This window comes from Pyrus communis, chromosome 12 (genome assembly GCF_041283825.1).
Source record: "Pyrus communis isolate YQ-2024b chromosome 12, ASM4128382v1, whole genome shotgun sequence".
NCBI lineage: Eukaryota > Viridiplantae > Streptophyta > Magnoliopsida > Rosales > Rosaceae > Pyrus > Pyrus communis.
In genome coordinates, this window is record NC_142576.1 from 764,800 (window position 1) to 784,536 (window position 19,737).

At 37.2% G+C, this 19,737-nt stretch overlaps 1 protein-coding gene across 2 annotated transcripts; it reads right to left on the minus strand.

Moving 5' to 3' along the window:
• Nucleotides 1–11,575: 11,575 nt before the first annotated feature.
• LOC137745662 (uncharacterized) lies at nucleotides 11,576–15,784 on the minus strand. Of its 2 annotated transcripts, none has more exons than XM_068485656.2 (8): nucleotides 15,580–15,784; nucleotides 14,253–14,576; nucleotides 13,991–14,165; nucleotides 13,060–13,237; nucleotides 12,875–12,958; nucleotides 12,455–12,562; nucleotides 11,966–12,235; nucleotides 11,576–11,856 (listed from the first exon to the last, which is right to left on the minus strand). In XM_068485656.2, exons 2-8 carry the CDS (start codon nucleotides 14,554–14,556, stop codon nucleotides 11,758–11,760), a joined length of 1,218 nt encoding a protein of 405 aa, XP_068341757.2. In that variant the 5' UTR covers nucleotides 14,557–14,576; nucleotides 15,580–15,784; the 3' UTR covers nucleotides 11,576–11,757. The 2 variants fall into 2 exon arrangements, with proteins under 2 accessions (XP_068341757.2, XP_068341758.2); XM_068485657.2 differs by having other exon boundaries at nucleotides 13,991–14,162; nucleotides 15,580–15,779.
• Nucleotides 15,785–19,737: the final 3,953 nt, after the last annotated feature.

The window sequence follows — 19,737 nt, forward strand, 5'->3', positions numbered from 1 at the left end:
TTATGTAGTAAGTCATTGTTCCAATAGAGAAGTTTACGAGATGCAGTTGCAGTTCCATTTCATGTTAGAAAAGGTTCACAGCATAAGAAGTTGTCCCATATCAACTTCACATTTTCCTGCAGCATATCACAAATCAAGCCGACTTCAACATTCTCTTCCTGAAAAATCGAAAGAATAAGATAGCGTATGTTATGATGGATACATGTCAGATCTTTTCTTGGTACATTACATGATAGATGCTTGATTGTGAGAGAAAAATACAAGACTTACCTGTAACTTTGAAACGAGCATTTTCAGAAACAGCCTAACCTCCCAACCAGTTTCACCAGCTGAGGCGGCAAAATCGAAGCGCCTTAACTTTAGTTTCAGAGATGGATTTTCATAAGTAGTGGTAAATGTTCCAACGACATTATACCGGCATCCAGAAAACGCCTTCCCTAGGGGCCATCTCAACCCTTACTTCACATTTGAATCCAGAATCGCCGAACTATTTACATCCCTAATGCGTTGCATCTCAACCCTCCCTTCACATTTGAATCCTGAATCGCCAAACTAATTACTATTAGGACAGATGATCAGTCAGCTGTATCTGTTGAGGAAAAATAGCTTGTAAAAACTAAATGTGGTTAGTTTTGTTATTAGGTGTGGTTAGTTAGAATTGTAAAAGTTTAGTTAAGGAAGTTAAGGGCATAAATGTAAAGAGTCCAAGGCTATATATACATACATCCATGTAATTGTTTATTGACAGAAAATGAAATACAACTTGAAGAGGAAGTTTTGTTTTCTTTAATTACATCCCTAATGCATTGCATGTCATCATCCTGGACACACCAACAATTTTAATCAACGAAGAATAAAATAAAAATTCTCGATAGTGTTCATAGTGTTCCAGGTATAGCAACTTACAGCGAAAGCTGTTACGATCTTGTTCGTGCATAGCATGAGTCTGAGGTCCAAATTCTTATTAAGGCATGATATGTTCGTGACCATGTTACGCAGTTGATCCAGCTCCATCTAAAAGAAAATGGCCATTTGATGTAAGTCTCATTAAACAAAAAAATATAACACATAACAGTGTAATTTTGCAGTACATAAACTACATATTCACATGTATGACTTGCCTTGTAGAGTTGTAGCTTTCCATGTTCTTTTGCTACACTGCATTTGCAAGTGATGATTCGTTTTGGTCATCTAGAGTCAGACAACAATGAACAAGGAACAAAGGAGAGGGATTTAATATATCCAAAATACACTTTGAATCTCTGTGAAAGTATGAGTTCAGCAAGTTGATGTGAAATATTGCAAAAGAAATATACCTTTACATAGTATAAGTCTTTCTCCCCTTGAGGTCAATACCAATCTTCGGGACAACTTCCTTTACATTGGATTCCTTATACGACAGCGGAACGTTTTGCAAAAAAAGACTTTTTTGTTTTTTTTCAATTTTAGGAAACCTCGATGGTACGAGAGAAGTTTATCGATATCGAAAAAACATGTACACCTAGTCGGAGGGACATAAACCTAATCCCTCATAATACAAGAAAAAAGGATTAAAAATACATGGAAGAGGAGGAGGGGGGGGGGACAAAAACCTTATTCCTCTAGAAACAAAAACAACAAAGATACAAGGAAAAGAAGGGGGACATGAAGCCTAACCCCTCTAAAGGTTTAAACCTGCAAAACAGAACAAGCAACATCACAATGTTAAGGAAAAAAAAAAACCAGAAAATGAGACAAACCCGTATGCCGAGAGGCACATTAATTTGAGAAGCGGAAGCCAAGAAAGCTAACATAGTATGAAAATAAAGCAGCCCGAAATGCCAACGGAGGGGAATCATGCCATACCAAAGTTGGAGATGACAAGCCCATGTTAGCAAAATTGTTCGCAACCACATTTCCTTTGCGATAAATGTGAGAGGCGTAGAAAGTCATCTTGTGAACGTGGTCCAAACAAATAGACCATTGCATACGAAGAAGCCAAGGAAGATCCAAATCAGTCGATTGGAGACCATAAATAACACTAAAATAGTCACTTTCCAGCCAAAGACAATGTCAACCCCGTTGATATGCAAACTCTACACCAATAATAATTGTTGATGATTTTGCAAAAAAAAGAGTTTCTATGACCAATCCCTTGGCAAAAAAACCACCTAGAAACTGACCATGGCAATCCTGGAAAACTCTTCCACAAGCAGCAGGACCAGGATTTCCTTTAGACAAACCATCAATATTAAGTTTAATCCAAGTAAATCAAAGAGAAGACCAAAGCACAGGAAGAATAGCTGGTGCCTTGCGAGGGATATGTTGGATCCCCAAAGAAGAAATGATATGAGTGTCAAAACCCAGAAAGTAATCAGGAATAAACTTCCCACCATGAACAATCCAAGAATTGATAGACATGCAAAGATGACGAAAGTAGATTGGACGACCCTAAAAAGTAAACTTATTTCGAGCTTTCCAAATAACCAAAATAGTAGAAAGGCAAAGATTCTACAACTGTCAAGAAAAGGGCTTACGTATGTTTGTATACATCCCAAAAAAACAGCCAAGGAATCTGAAAAGGCAAAGAGGTACCAAATTGACATGCTAACCACCTTCAAAGCTGCCTAGGTATCCGATACCCAAAGAAAAGATGAAAAGTGACATAAATAAGAGTTTATCAAAGCCTATGTTAAGCTACTACTTACCATTATCCAGATAAGAGTTTATCAAAGCTAGATGTTTTTCTTCATTATTCCACTCAGTGGATTCCAAAAGGAAATGGGCTCAAGATTAACGGTAAACGAAAACTGGTTCTGGTCATCTAAAACAATGGTGCAAAATTTCAATATAGCACGGTTTGCATAAAGAAATGACTTTGAACTTACTAGTGAAGAGAAATATCACTAGACTGTAGAACTAAGTGGCTCTTACTAGAGGGTTTCAATAAAGAATAAAATTAGCTGTGAAATGCTCATTTTACAACTCAAAAGCCCTTTTTGGAGTTTATTGGGCCAGAAATTTGGGATTGAAATTATCCAACTCGTCGAAAAATGTAAGAAAAAGGTTCATTTTGTCTCTTCTGTTGTAAAATCGACAGTGTGTGCAGTGGAATAAATAAAATAAGACACAAAATTTACAAGGTTCCTTTACAGTCAATGTGACTAGAGTACGTCCTCGGGGCAGCAGTGATGCTTTCATTGATAATCTGAAGTAATAAGATTACAAAGATAACTCTCTCTATTCTCTCCTCTCTCCTTCCTTTCTTTTCTTTTGTTTTATTTTCTCAACCGTGTGGCTTGAGTTGATGTTCCTTTTTTCCTTCATTCCATATGTCTTGTATTTATATAAAAAAGCACGGGTAATGAAAACAAGTATCAGCCACTCCTAGTGGAAGGACAACTTTGCTTGTTTAGTGGACAGTTGTTGAGTGTGGATTCCTTTTGTTAAGTGGGCATCCATTGATTTACAACACTTCCCTTTGGATGACCACAAGTCTTCGATTAACTTGTTAAAATCTTGATCTGTTTTTTTTATGCTCCCCCTGATTTCAAATTCTTTAGGCTAATAATTGATCCTTCTGCTTTAGTCTCTTAGCGGGGAGAGTTGCCGAAAGAGGTGCTTTACTTATTGTTAACTTTCCACAGGCTTTTTCTTGAACTGGGTTGTAGGACTTTCTGCTAAACTTGCACCAAAGGTCTGAATTTACTCCTTTTTTCTGGAGGAGAATTTGATTCAAGGGTGGTGGACACTTGATCTTGAATCGGACTTCTGATTTCTTTAAAATCCTTGGGACTTATCCTTGAATGAAATGGAACCACAAGCAGCGCCACATGACAAGTGATCTTTGGCTCCGTCGGGGATGAATCAGTTCATGTTTTGTTATACTTGTCTCCACATGTTTCAATGTATCATTTTCGCTTGCCTTATCTGTTTCCCTTGTAGAAGTGGTATTTTCCCTAGTTTTCCCCATGCAGGTTTGGCATCTTCTCTTGCAGTATTTGTCTTCTGATGCAGGAGTGGAATGCAAACCTTGCATTTGGAAGATCTTTCAGAACATCACTTCTCAACAACTCATCATGCTTGGTAACTCCAATCATCATATCAGCAGTTTGAAAATGAGTACTCGAGAGCAATGCTAGGTAACCAATCAGGAAAGTTTCCAGGCAAAGGTTCCAGGCAATCAGTTCCAGAGAGGAAGTTTGATTCCATGTGGCGACTGATTGCTCTCTTTCTCCTTGTCTTGCAGATAAGAATAAGGACAAAGGAAAAGACTGGGAGAAAGCATGATATGAGATACCTTTGCTTTCGACCCTGATGATATGAGATACTCTTGCTCTTAACTTGTTTGAAGATGTATTCTCAGAGAGGAAGAAAACTGAGTATTTTGAGATGCTTTGTTGAAGATGCATTCTCGGATAGGATGAAGAGTTAGATATCTTTGTAGGTCTGCCTTGTTATGGAAGATAGAGGTCGACATATATAGGGATTTCCCAATAACAAGTAGTGGTGTTATGCCTTTACTCTTGTTAGCAACTGTGGTGCAATTAGAACAGTATGATTCACGCGTTTTCAACTTTATCAGAGATCTTTGACAAAGTTGCATGTGATATCCAAAAGCTGAGATTGCGTCTGAGAAATGTTGACGAACTTTACCCTGAAAATCTGGCTTTTGAAATTCAGAGAGCAACGTTTCGTCGATTTTTGAACAAGTGGCCTTGTTTCTTCTTCTTTTATAAAGGCATCAATTGTGCTCAAAATGTATGCTCGAAAAACTATTGCATGTAGGATTTTCCTTTTCTTGCACTTTTGAGATTTTATCTAACCTCATTTTTCCTTCATCATTTCTGAAAAATAACTTGCCCATCTAACATTTGCTTAGATTTGAGTCTTAAGAGTGGTACAAACGAGCCGCATCATGATAATATATGGTTCTCATCCTTCTTATCTTCTAATGGTCCTTTTATGATTAGGGACTCTGTGATGAAGAATGACCTAACCGCTACAGTGGTAGCTAGGAATCTTCTCGCTCTCAAGGATAACAGAATCTTTTCAAACCGGTCTGATGAGTCAGCTGTTCAAGACTCATTGGCTCTCAGTATTCAGTGTGCGGGCTCTGTTTCTAATATGGGTCAACGCCTACTTGCTCGAACTCACCAAGTTGAATCATTGATGGCTGAGGTGGCAAGTCTTAAACTAGAGATTAGCGTGCTCAAGCACGAGAATAAAGTGTTACACATGCTTACAAATAATTACTCGACGAGCATGAAAAGAAAGCTCGACCAGCTACTGGAATATGAAGGTCGAACTCAAAATGACAATTAGGGGTTCGAGTCTTTATTCTAAAGACACCCATTGTCTCAGCCGTCTAGAGTTTCATCAAGTGCTGAGGCTCCAAATAATCAACCTCTGGTGCCTCCCCCTTCTGGGGTACTTTTAAGTACTGAGGCTTCACATGAGCAACCTTTGTGAAGGTTCCCTCTTGTTTGTTTATTTTAACTCATGTATATATAATTTCTCGGAGATATTAATAGATAAGCTTTATTTCATTCAGTGTATTGTGCTAAATACAATAAAGCATATACTTCACTAAGATGTGGTACTTCTGGACCAAACATCAATTCATCTTTTCCCTTACAAGGATGAATGATTTTTCTTAGTGCCTAAATATTAATTAACCACTTGAGTATTCAACTCATGATCTTCAATCTATAGGGTTTTTTTTTTAATATCATAAATATCATGAATAAGATTCGTGTTGACATATTGTTCGATCTGCAGTTCGAAACAAAATTTCTCTCAACACTTTATAATCTTTCTAGACTCTTCATGAGTCTTACTCTAATATTATTAACTCTTGCAAGAGATTTAGTATGTTGCAACAATATCATAATGATAGTACTCACTAAGGCAATTTATACCATCCATTGGTATTTAAGTACATATTTTATGTTTTACCCTTACAGGGTTTTCTTCAAGCAATCTGAAACCTTTAAGGATTTTCTACACTTCATGACACATTTTCCTTTGGAATTTATATAGAGCAACTTGCTTCCATGTATATTTGAGGGATTTACTTATGGAGATATGATGTGGGCGACTCACAACCCTTTGTATATAATTCTCCATTCATATGAACTTGTTTATAAGAGCATAATTTTAGATTTCAATTAGTAACCTTGTGTCATATCATGTAAGTGCAATTCATTGTATTACAAATGCTCATATGTAACCTCATTTGGTTCAACATCTTTTGCCTATTTGTATTATATACACACATATATAGGTCCATTTTTCACGTTCTTACAAGATTGTAATGGAATTGCTTTTCTCCATTTTTGGTAAATAATATTTCCTTTAGTCAACGAACAAAAGAATGTGACTCAATATCAATACAGCTCATTGATGAATTTTGTGACATCCCACATCGCCCAGGGGAGTGATCCTTATATGTATATTCCCATCCCTACCTAGCACGAGGCCTTTTGGGAGCTCACTGGCTTCGGGTTCCGTTGGAACTCCGAAGTTAAGCGAGTTCGCGCGAGAGCACTCCCATGATGGGTGACCCAATGGGAAGTTCTTGTGTGAGTTCCCAGAAACAAAACCGTGAGGGTGTGCTGGGGGCCCAAAGCGGTCAATATTGTGCTACGGTGGAGTTGGGCCCGGGAAGTAGTCATGCCCGGGCCGGGATGTGACAATTTGGTATCAAAGTCTATCCCTGGTCGCGTGTGTGCCAACGAGGATGTCGAGCCCCTAGGGGCGGTGGATTGTGACATCCCACATCGCCCAGGGGAGTGATCCTTATATGTATATTCTCATCTCTACCTAGCACGAGGCATTTTGGGAGCTCACCGGCTTCGGGTTCCATTGGAACTCCGAAGTTAAGCGAGTAGCGCACGAGAGCATTCCCAGGATGGGTGACCCATCGGGAAGTTCTCGTGTGAATTCCCAGAAACAAAACCATGAGGGTGTGGTCGGGGCCCAAAGCGGACAATATTGTGCTACGGTGGAGTCGGGCCCGGGAAGTGGTCCCGCCCGGGCCGAGATGTGACAATTTGGTATAAGAGCCTAACCCTGGTCGTGGTGTGCCGACGAGCACGTTGGGCCCTTAAGGGGGGTGGATTGTGACATCTCACATCGCCCAGGGGAGTAATCCTTATATGTATATTCTCATCCCTACCTAGCACGAGGCATTTTGGGAACTCACTGGCTTCGGGTTCCATTAGAACTTCGAAGTTAAGCGAGTTCGCGCAAAAGCATTCTCATGATGGGTGACCTACTGGGAAGTTCTTGTGTGAGTTCCCAGAAACAAAATCGTGAGGGTGTGCTGGGGGCCCAAAGCGGACAATATCGTGCTACGGTGGAGTTGGGCCCGGGAAGTGGTCCCGCCCGGGCCGGGATGTGACAATTTACCCACATCGCCCAGGGGAGTAATCCTTATATGTATATTCTCATCCCTACCTAGCACGATGCTTTTTGGGAGCTCATTGGTTTCGGGTTTCGTAGGAACTCCGAAGTTAAGCGAGAAGGGGGCTAGAGCAATCCCATGATAAGTGACCCACTGGGAAGTTGCTCGTGAGTTCCCAAAAACAAAACCGTGAGGGAATGGTAAGCCCAAAGCGGACAATATCGTGCTACAGTGGTGGAGCAGGCCCGAGAAGTGGTTTCACCCGGGCCGGGATGTGACAATTTGGTATCAGAGCCTAACCCTGATCGTGGTGTACCGACGAGGACGTCGGGCCCCTAAGGGGGGTGGATTGTAAGATCCCACATCGCCCAGGGGAGTGATCCTTATATGTATATTCTCATCCATATCTAGCACGAGGCATTTTGGGAGCTCACTAGCTTTGGGTTCCGTAGGAACTCCGAAGTTAAGCGAAAAGGGGGCTAGAGCAATCTCATGATGGGTGACCCACTAGGAGCAATCTCATGATGGTAAGCCCAAAGCGGACAATATCGTGCTACGGTGGTGGAGCGGGCCCTGGTAGTGGTCCCGCCCAGGCCAGGATGTGACAAATTTAGTAACTACTTGTAAAAACCAAAATTACCATTGGTTGTCATCAATCATTGATTCCATATTCTCATGTGCATGCACATGCATAAAAGATTTTCATTTCTTTAAATATCCATTGCCTTTTCAAGGGCATTACATTATTTCTTCCAGGATAGTTATAATTTAAAGAATGCGGATCATAACCTTCTCTTGAGCGTTATAGAGCTGTGATTTTAATCTCCATTTCCAGGAGTTAAGTCATTAGAACCTATGTCTATCATGCTTCATGCATGAGACATCAACATTCCCATGTCCGCGGATTGTCCTTTTGGGGACATGTATCCATACGGCGACTGTCATGTTTCCGGCAAGCAATAGATATGTTTCAAGAATGCAATAGTTCAGTAATGTCATATTCTTCTTCTTTCGAATGACTAAACCTTCTGAATCTAAAGGTCTGTCATGCTTCAGGCGTGTAACAGATAAATCATTTGCTGCCACATTATTTTGTCCAACAGCGACATCAATTCTTGTAGGCACATTTGTAGCAAGTATATGTGATTTTATCACTTTCGTTGCATCATTAAATGCATCTGGCATTTGATTTGCATATCATTGCATCATTCAATTATTCTCACATCGTTTTTATATTAATTGCTTCATGAATCAAAATAGACAAATTCTCTTCATTCTTCTGGAACGGTCTTTTCTCATCATTCTTTTGGAACGATATTTTCTCATCATTCTTCTGGAACGATGTTATTTTCTCCCCTAACGGCGGGAAAACTGTTTTATCAAAATCATAGTCCGTAAATTATGTGGTAAATATATCCCCAGTCAAGGGTTCCAAATGTTGAATGATAGATAGTGAATCAAATTCAAAATAAATTTCCAGTTTGTCTTCAGGTCTCATTTTTAGTACATTGTGGCAGTTCAATAGGCACATAGATAACATAATAAAAAACTCGTACATGTGTAATGTTTGGCTGGTGTCCAAACACGAGTTGTACTGAGAAATATTGATGGTTGGTAACTGATCTCGACCAAACTTAATAGTGAATTATGTATAATGATATGTCCACATGTAGAAAAACTTGCAATCTCGTTTTCATGAGCAAAGCGTGGGTAATCAATTTCATCCACTCAATAAATGCTTCTACTAAATCATTTTTTAGTATGAACATGAGGAACATGGTGTTCAACATCAATGCCCAATGACATGCAATAATCATCAAAACTTCGAGATGTAAACTCTCCAGCAAAATGTATCATACATCAAGGAACTTCTGGCCCTTATTTAATAGCCTATGAATTGGGACTCTTATGGCCTTTATTACAATTAAGTTGTGGCACTTCGGCTCTTCAAACTTAAGGTACTTATCAATAAACTTCATGTCCGATCTTGAGGATCTAGGGACTTCATGCCTGATCTTTTTGCATGATGGAACTTCAGGTCCAATCATTTTATGTGATGAGGATCAAGAAACTTCAGGTTCTTATCTGATCAAGGAACTTCGGGTCCAGTATGTACTCATCGTAACAAAAAGAAGTAAAATAAATAAATTAAAGCAATAGGCAGTAATTCTAACCAGGGTAAATAAATTGTCTTTAAGTAAATAAAGCTTGTGACAAGGGCTTTGATTCAGCATCATTCACATAAATATCAAAGTTTTAAAGCAAAGGGTAATAATTCTACTCACTGTAAATAAATTGCTTTAAATAAATAGAACTTGTGATAAAGCTTTAAACCAACACCTTGCACATAAATATGCCAAAATAGAAAATGCAATGATTAAGTTCCCATCTTTTGCTTTTTCCTCAAGTTCCCATCTTTTGCTTTTTCCTTTTCTTAGTCTGCCATTTTCTTTTATTTCATCCTTTTTACTTTTATTATTATTTCACAGTTCAAAGTCATTTTAGTTATCCAGGAAATAATAGTAACACTAAGTTCCAAATGATGTTCCTCCTTCGGTGAGTTTCGAAAAAATCAAAACAGTTCCCATAAGTTTTGGAGCCAAGAGTGTCTGCAACTTATGAGAAAATCAAACCGTTAGATTTAGCTCAAATTTTAGTATTATATGGATAAGAGGATACAAAACAACTTTCTTGAAGAAACAATTTCGATCTGAACTACGGAAATGGAGTTTTGGTACTCATAAGGTGCCTGTCCAATTTTTGACGGAAATTAAAAACTGGTTTGGTATTTCAGGCATCTGCGATGATCACACCGTTGGCATTTTCTGAAAATTTGATATGTTGTAGATACTGGGCGGACGAACAACTTTGAAGAATAAAGTATTTCAATCCGAGGTCTACAAGTTGGAGTTCCGAGGCTGTTTACATGGCTGTCAAATTCTCTACGAATTTTGAGTCTGTACTCTTTTGCTTCTGCAAAGGATGATATATAGTCATACAACAACATATATATATTTGCTTCAGGAAAATCAGTAGTACAAAGATTTTATGATGAAATGAAAAGATTTTCTTATCTGTGAGATTCCAGGCAACATAGGTGAACAAGATTTGTGGCTTTGTGCTTTCCACTGACACGAGAGCTGAACAAGATTTGTGGCTTTGTGCTTTCCATTGACATAGGTGAACAAGATTTGTGGCTTCGTGCTGATAACGTGTTATAAATCGACAGTGTGTGCAGTTGAATAAATAAAACAATACACAATATTTACGAGGTTCCTCTACAGTCAGTGTGACTGGAGTACGTCCTCGGGACAGCAATGATGCTTTCAGTGATAATCTGAAGTAATAAAATTACAAAGATAACTATCTCTATTCTTTCCTCTCTCATTCCTTTCTTTTCTTTTGTTTTCTCTTCTCAGCCGTGTGGCTTGAGTTGATGTTCCTTTTTTTCTTCATTTCATGTCTTGTACTTATATAAAAAAAAATAAGGGTAATGAAAACAAGTATCAGCCACTCCTAGTGGAAGGACATCTTTGCTTGTTTAGTGGACAGCCGTTGAGTGTGAATTCCTTTCGTTGAGTGGGCATCCATTGATTTACAACATCCTCAAGTTTTTGTCCATTTCAAATTCGTACATTTTTCAAAATTTTCAATTTTATAAGATGACTCACGATTTCGTACAAATGTCATACATTTGTATCAATTTATGTTAGTTTCTCCACTATCTGCTCTCATGTGAAAGTCGCGGCCCCACAAAATTTGCACCACGTGGATGAAAAGCCAATTAAATAATGGGGATTCATTATTAAAGAAAACCCTTCTTCTTTGACAACAAATCAATACGAAGAAAAAATCCTTCATCTTCTCCATCAAAAAGTTAAAAAGCCAAAGGACAATTAATGTATAAACATTTGGATCATTAACATGTGATGTTGAACGTTGTCCATCATCAAAAAGTTAAAAGACCTTACATTAGATTACTAGAAGTTACTATAGAACCTCGAGAGTATATATACTCCACCTATTATCAATGTGTGTGCATTATCTTGTAGCAAAAATTCCTCTTCCTTTAACCGCCGCTTGTGGGGTGGGACGCAAGGCAAAAAGAAACTGCAAAAAGTTCATTAACCATCATGGTTGTAAGAAAGCACGTGAGCCGAAGCATTTACTGGTAATGTGGTCATCGAATGTAAAATCTCAAAATTTTCATTAACCATCAAAGATAACAGATACAAACAGAATTGCAAGAAATGCAAAAACAGTTGCTAATTATTCATCAAACGATGCCGAAAGTTGAACATAAAACTAAGGAGGTAGACAGATATATACACGTCGCACAGAAAGTGATCACTGATTTACAACATGCAATTTCATGTTAGAAAACGTTCACAGCTCAAGAAGTTATCCCATATCAACTGCACATCTTCCTTGAGTATCTCAGAAATTGTGCTGGCTTCAAAATTCTCTTCCTGAAAATTAAATGACAGGAGATTTCAGCGCATGACAAACTTTCTCAAACAAATCTTTTATTTCAGCATATGAACTAAAAAAATGTCCGAGAGAATAGGCAGCCTTTACCTGCAACTTTGACATGACGTTTTCCAGCATCAGACTTATCCCCCAAGAAGCTTCCCCAGTTAAGGTTCTCAAATCAAATCGATCATAGTGTTTTACTTTCAGTCTCAGTGATGAATTTCTATACGTACTACCTATTCCGTGACAAAACCTAACAACTGTGTATTTATCTCCAGAAGACTCCTTCCCCGGGGGCCACCTCAATCCACCCTTCAAATCTGGATCTAGAATCGCAGAATTAATCAGATCCGTGATGCTTTGCATCTCATCATTCTGAAATAGCAACAATTAATATGATCACGAAACTTCATTCCAAGAAGCTTATCCAGGGATCCAGTATGGTTAACCCATATCGTCCCGTTACATTTCTAGAAAACGTTAATTCTTTTGTTTTGATTGTGGCTTGAAGATAAATATAGGTCAAAATTAATATCTTTGCTGAAACAAGGAATGGAAATGTAAATTTATAAAGGACTGGGTGAAGCAGCTTACAGTCAGATCAGTTACATGTTTCTCCGTGCACAGCATTAGTCTCAAGTCCAGATTCTTAGTAGTGCATGAAATGTCCATTACCATGTTACGCACTGGCTTCAACTTGATCTGAAAGAAAGTTGACATTTCGATGTAAATCTCAGGATACAAACCCTAAGCCAAGCAACAGGAAAAATTAAGAGAGGGAAGAGTCCGGAAAATATTAATGATCTGGAAAGGCTCCTCGCAAATTATTCCAAAAATTGGAGAACTTAATCACATTCAGTGGTTGAACATTGAGTTTTATTATACAATACCCATATTTTTTCTGCATAATATTATATCTAAGTTATCTAATCAACATTGTGGCAACTCAATTGTGATATTGATGCAACATATATGGTTTCATCAAATTTAGTTGGCATGAATTGCAAAACTTGCCTCACAGAGTTGTAGCTTTCCATGTTCTTTCATTACCCGACATCTGCAGAAGAGAGTGGACTCTGGACTCGTAGAATCAGACAACTATACAAGAAGAAAATAAATGAGCGATTCAATAGCTACAGTCAGAATTCTGGAACACATGAACTCAGAACTCTGTAAGTTGACGTGTCTAAAAAAAATACCTGTAATTCGTATGTATCTTCCTCCTCTTCGAAATCTACTCCGATTTTCGGGACAACTTCGTTCACAATCTTTTCCTTATATGAAACAGGAGTGTTTATGTAAAATAATCGCCTCCATTGTTTCAAGATTTCAGTACGCAAATTTTTTCTGATGGATTCCATGTTAACTGAATGGCTCCTGATTCAAAGATTTCAACAAAAATTGGTATACATCTGTTTGTGTACAAATTATATGAAATATGATTATCGACAGTAATTAAGCATCAATACCAAAATAATATTGTATCAAGTATCGAAAAACAAAGGCAGAGTTTTAGAGTCCACTGTTCAACTTGGCATCCTACCTTCTAAACTAAGATGCCAAATGTAACCTTTTATCATAGTATATATTATCATTTAAAATCAACAACTTTCGAGACAACTTCCTTTAAAATCGTTTCCTTAAATGAAATGGGGATGGTTGTGCAAAATGATTTCCTCCATTGTTTCAAGGTTTCAGTAAACAAATTTTTTTCTGATAGATTCCATGTTAACTGATACAAAGATTTCAACAAAAGATTGTCTTTCATCTGCTCATGTACAACTAAGGAGTAGTACAAGATTCTTTTCCGTTCTTACAAAACTAACGTGAAATATGAGATGATTGACAGTGATTAAGCATCAATACCGAAATATCTGTATCAAGTATCAAAAACAAGGGCAGAATTTCATAATCCTACTTCACCGTTAAACTTGGCACCGTATGTTCTAAGCTAAAATGCCAAAATATGACCTTTTATCATAGTATTACTATTTTTTGTTCTACTTTAACCAGTATCCTGAGGCAACTAAAAGAACAAATTAATGAATAATCGCATGACATAATCAAGTTAAAGAATGGCACAAAAGGCTCGAAAGCTAACCGGTGAATTAGATGAGGAGGAAATCTAACCTGCGAAAGAGTACTTTCCCCACTCTGGCAATCAGAGTTGGACATGCTTCTTTGGGCTTTGCAGACTTCATTTCATTCCTCACGTGTTTAAATGCCGAAAGTAAGTCTTCCAGCACATTTTCTGTTATAGATTCCCAAGGGCTCCTTGGCAAGTTCCACTTCACCTCACCGCCTTCTTGCATCAAGTATCAGCCAAACAAATCCATAACCCAAGTAACAACTTATAAAATACATGCACAAAAAGAATTATTGAAGTTCTAACCATTATCTAGACTAGTATTGATCAAAGCTAGATGATTGCCTCCAAAATTCAGCTCAGCAGACTCCAAGGTAATGGGCTCAAGATGAACAGAAGATGGAAACTGGTTCTCGTCATCCAAAGGGATGGCGCACCATCCATGTGTAGAATGGTCTGCATAAACTATATTTTCAGTCCAATCCACAATAGGCTTATTATATGGCTTGACATTTAAGTTTTTCTTGGATTGAGGAGCAAGCAGCTCTGGAGTGAGCAATGGCCTCTCCGGTCCCTTCGAGTGCCGCCTGTGTGGTGGAACGTAAGCCATTGTAGAACTAGCACTTATGCCTATAAAAACAAAGGATCAAAGTAAGGAGAGATTTTGCAGTGTGACCATCACACGAGCACGTGTCCTTATATAAATGGTGGGTTATGTGCGTTAAAAGGTTAATAACTTAAAAATTAAAATTTTTCACCACTAACATAAAAACGTGTGGTATACCTACCATACATATTCCCATCACAACTAAAAATTTCTCCAAAGTGAGGGCAATCCAAAAACAGAGTACTCATATTTATGCAGCAACAAGTGTTCTTGTTGGTTTTATCTGGTTGCTGAGGAAAATGAAGAAAGTTGAAACCTTTCATTCGAATTTGGAACAGTTACAAAAATGGTTCGCCTAATAAAGTGGACCAGGATCATCTCCGGATCTCTCTCTGAGGATCCGTGGGGATCCTTCAATCCAGATCATCTATGTAAATCGAACGGTCAAAAACTAATTCTTTTTTTTTTTCTTCTTTTTGTCATCTATGCAAATTTTCTAAAATTCTCCACTTTTTCATTCAATTATTTTAGGAGGTTTAGTGTTTCAAATTTTAATGTTAAAGTAAACGACGGGAGGCAAAGGTAAAGGGAAAAACGATGGGGATTAGGCGGCAGATGCGAAGGATCTGGAGGCAAAAATGGAAGATGAAGCAGATGGCGGTGGGGTCGTTGGGGCGGGTGAACAGACAAAGGCAGAAGTGGAAAAAAACAAAAATTAATTGTGACCGCACGATTTCCGTGAAGGGTCAAGATTAAACGATCGCCATGGATCCCCAGAGAGAGATCCGGAGAGGATCCTTCTCCGAGAACGTGATCATGGTAGGGTTCTTTCCTGAGAAATTGATCAACTGGGTAATTATTTTGATCACTTTGTTGGAGCAAAATATATAGCTTCGGATTGATATGAACACACAACAGAGCAGATAAAACACTCAAAGTAAATATATAAAGATAATCAAACAATTAATGGGGAGAATTTGATAAGTTGAGAGAGAGAGAAGAAGAAGAAGAAGAAGAAGAACTTACCCAGAAATCACTACCAAGAGAGGCAGATAGAAAGTTGAAAGCTTGGGAGACCAAAAAAATATTTAAGATAAGAAATTGTGGTAGCTTTACTCTGTTCATTGCCTTGTGAGGTTTCGTAGACATGGAATTCGAAAGTTTGCACCTTTTCTTCTCCTTCAACTTTGAGATAACTTGCTGGAGTGGGTTTTTCTTTTTGTCTTTTCCTAGTGACAAGACAAGTTGGTGGAGGTTGATAGGATTTTACCTCAAAAAATACTTTAAAATATTTGTAAGAGAAGAAGATAGTTATAGTATAAATGGCTTAAACAAGATCGGTTTCTATAGAGATTGATTAAATAATTTATGTTTAGCTAATTCTTAATTACTATTTAAAATTAAGTTTGGAAAAAGTTGATTTTGAAATTCAAAATAATAAAAACGAATTTTAATTAAATAATTAAATAAATCAGCAAAATAAAGAAAACAAAAGAAAATGAATTTTGAAAATAAAGTTGTAATTTGTAAAACGACTATAATTTCATTATCTCCTTAACAATTCTATATAGTTCTCCCAATCACTTAAGAATATTTTGAAGGTTAGATTTTTCTAAAGTATGCTCTACTTGGACCCCTAATATAGAATGTATTTCAAACATGCAACCCGTTCATGATATTCAAATCAAATCTAAACATTCAAGACTCTTTTAAGCTTTATGAAAATCCCTTGAAAAACCATGAACCCTTAAAACGCGTTATTCATCCTAAGTAAAATTACAATTATTAACCATAAGAAGCTTTCGTCAATTTCAGGGACAGTCCTCTGACCAAAATTGCAACAAATTCATTTTCTAAATATCCTACTAATGATTAAGCATCAAAACAATTAGATAGTTTCAAACACAATAATACAAAATTTGCATGTATAAATCATAAATAAATTGAAAATAAACAACATTTTCTTGCTAAGGCTCGTGGTCTTGCTCTAACAAAAGAGACTAATTACGCACATCATAAAGAAAAATATTATTAACACATGGATAGAAAACACCTTATAAATAAACTTGAATAATCAAAAGCCCTCTAAGCCAAATTCTCCAAAATAATGCCTCCAACCCTAATGGCGTAATAAGCCTTATTTATATTACTACCAAATAAAATCCTTCCCATAAAAGATCTTATAAAAACTAAGAAACATAATAAGTTAAAAGAAACCAGGAAACATAATTCTAATCAATAATGGGAAATCAGCCCAGCCACAAAACAGCCACGTTCTAGGCCTAAAACACCTTCAAAACATGCCCAAGATAGCTTATTTTAAAGCTTGAGACGTTATGAACATGTCTCCAAAACAACCACGTTCTAGGCCTAAAACACCTCCAAAACAGGCCAATATAACTTATTTTAAGGCTTAAGATGTTCTGAACATTTCTTTAGAAGAGTCCAATAGCAAAAGACACCATCTTGGATGCCAAAAAACCCAAATAAGACCAAAATGTCACTTTGACAGCTTCGCGCACTGCTCCTTTATTTCATCGTCGTAAATTAATCACTTGTTAGGAAAATCTGAAACTTTGGCACGAACAAGCTGAGAGACTCACAAACATTCTTCAATTGGAATTACTCCAAAATTCATCACTTTCATCACTTTTTGCTCAAGAGAAAGTCGCATGTTTTACTTTAAAAATATGAATCAAAATATCAAAATTTCACCAAAATAAATACCAAAGCACTCTAAAATTAGGATAAAATATATAATATAAAATAGACTATCAGAGATTTCTCTGTACACTGTTCTGTGACAAACCTTGCTGGATGGTTTTTATAAAGTAAAAAAATAAAAAAGAAATTTTTGACAGTGATATTGTTTTTTTCCCATTACTATGTTTAACTTTTATTGAGGTTTGTAGGTCCATATGGTCCCCAGTTCACATTTTACCCTAGCGTTACTTTGCGAAGGGAGGATTGTGCACACATAGTAAATATCTTTAATCATTGGAATCGGGCGAATGAGTTACGATTATAATTTTTTTTTTAAGGAGAAATTAGGTTCTAATTCCTTCTTTTATTATTATATTAGTTAAAATTTTATTCTCTTTTAATTTTTGCTCAAGATCTTTAGGTATTAATAACATTATTAATTATTTTAATAATAAAATATTTTTTATTTTTAAATATATTTCTTTAGTGTTAAAAATGTTACAATTAGTATATTTATATTCATGGTTAAATTTTTTATCATATATTTTTATTTTAGTTTGTACCTGTTTTTAATTTGCAAACCTTTTTTAATTTGTGCCAATTTTCCTTTCAGTTTTAATTTGTACCCATATATTAATTTCTTTTTGTGTTCATATTTTTTAAAGTTTTATTTGTATTTGTGCCCATGTGTTTACCGTCACGTGACATTGTATAATTAATTAATGATAGAAAAATTACATATGGTATATTTATGTTTTATGGCTAAACTTTGTATCATATATTTATATTTTTAGTTTGTACCCACTTTTATTTTGCAACCTATTTTTTTTTAATTTGTAGTATTTTCTTTTTGGTTTTAATTTGTACCCATGTATTAATTTCTTTTTGCACCCATATTTTTTAAAATTTCATTTGTACTCATAATTTTTTAATCTTTTATTTGTACCCTAATTTATTTATAATGTACTCATTCTTTTTTATTAATGTACCACTTTGTTATATGTGAAATGTACCAATTTTTTTTGTAAAATGTACCAATTTTTTTAACACTATGGATACATTCTTTTGCCATTTATCATTTCTTATTGTTACATAGTTTTTATCCATTTATTCAATCAAAATGTTTGAATTTTTTTATTGTAGCCGCTTCTAATAGTATTTTAATGAGGGAATTTTAAATTTATAGGATTATAAATCTCATAAAATATCAAACAATTAATGTCAAAACTATAAAAATATAAATATTAATAGTAATATAATCAGGTGTACAAAGTCAAGGGACTTTGATCAAACTTTGAATAACATTAAGGTTTTAATCAAAGAATGTTAGGGACTAAGGACTGCATCTAAAGTATCTTTTTTTTTTTTTTTGTAATACAAGAAACTATTAGAGAGAATAATTCAACTCGGGGTAATCTTTTTCGGATATAATTTATAGATTGCCGCTTGGTTGCAATGACTTTTAAGTTTTGTTTGAGGGGTTTTGGTCATTTGCACCCCTATTTTCTTGTATTCATTTTCTACAAGATTTAGGAGGGATCAAGTTTTTATTCCTTTCTTGTTTTTTGTGTTGCAAGGGATAAGGTTTTTGTCCCTTCTATATAAGTGTAACTTTTAATTTTCTTATTAATAAGTATTCTTTGTGTGACATCTCACATCGCCCAGGGGAGTGATCCTTATATGTATATTCTCATCCCTACCTAGCACGAGGCCTTTTGGGAGCTCACTGGCTTCGGGTTCCATGGGAACTCCGAAGTTAAGCGAGTAGCGCGCGAGAGCATTCCCAGGATGGGTGACCCATCGGGAAGTTCTCGTGTGAGTTCCCAGAAACAAAACCGTGAGGGCGTGGTCGGGGCCCAAAGCGGACAATATCGTGCTACGGTGGTGGAGCGGGCCCGGGAAGTGGTCCCCCCCCCCGGGCCGGGATATGACAATTGGTATCAGAGCCTAACCCTGGCTGCGTGTGTGCCGACGAGAACGTCGGGCCCCTAAGGGGGGTGGATTGTGACATCCCACATCGGCCAGGGGAGTGATCCTTATATGTATATTCTCATCCCTACCTAGCACGAGGCCTTTTGGGAGCTCACTAGCTTCGGGTTCCATGGGAACTCCGAAGTTAAGCGAGTAGCGCGCGAGAGCATTCCCAGGATGGGTGACCCATCGGGAAGTTCTCGTGTGAGTTCCCAGAAACAAAATCGTGAGGGCGTGGTCGGGGCCCAAAGCGGACAATATCGTGCTACGGTGGTGGAGCGGGCCCGGGAAGTGGTCCCCCCCGGGCCGGGATATGACAATTGTAACATCCCACATCGCCCAGGGGAGTGATCCTTATATGTACATTCTCATCCCTACCTAGCGCGAGGCCTTTTGGGAGCTCACTGACTTCGGGTTCCGTAGGAACTCCGAAGTTAAGCAAGAAGGGGGCTAGAGCAATCCCATGATGGGTGACCTATTGGGAAGTTCTCGTGTGAGTTCCCAGAAACA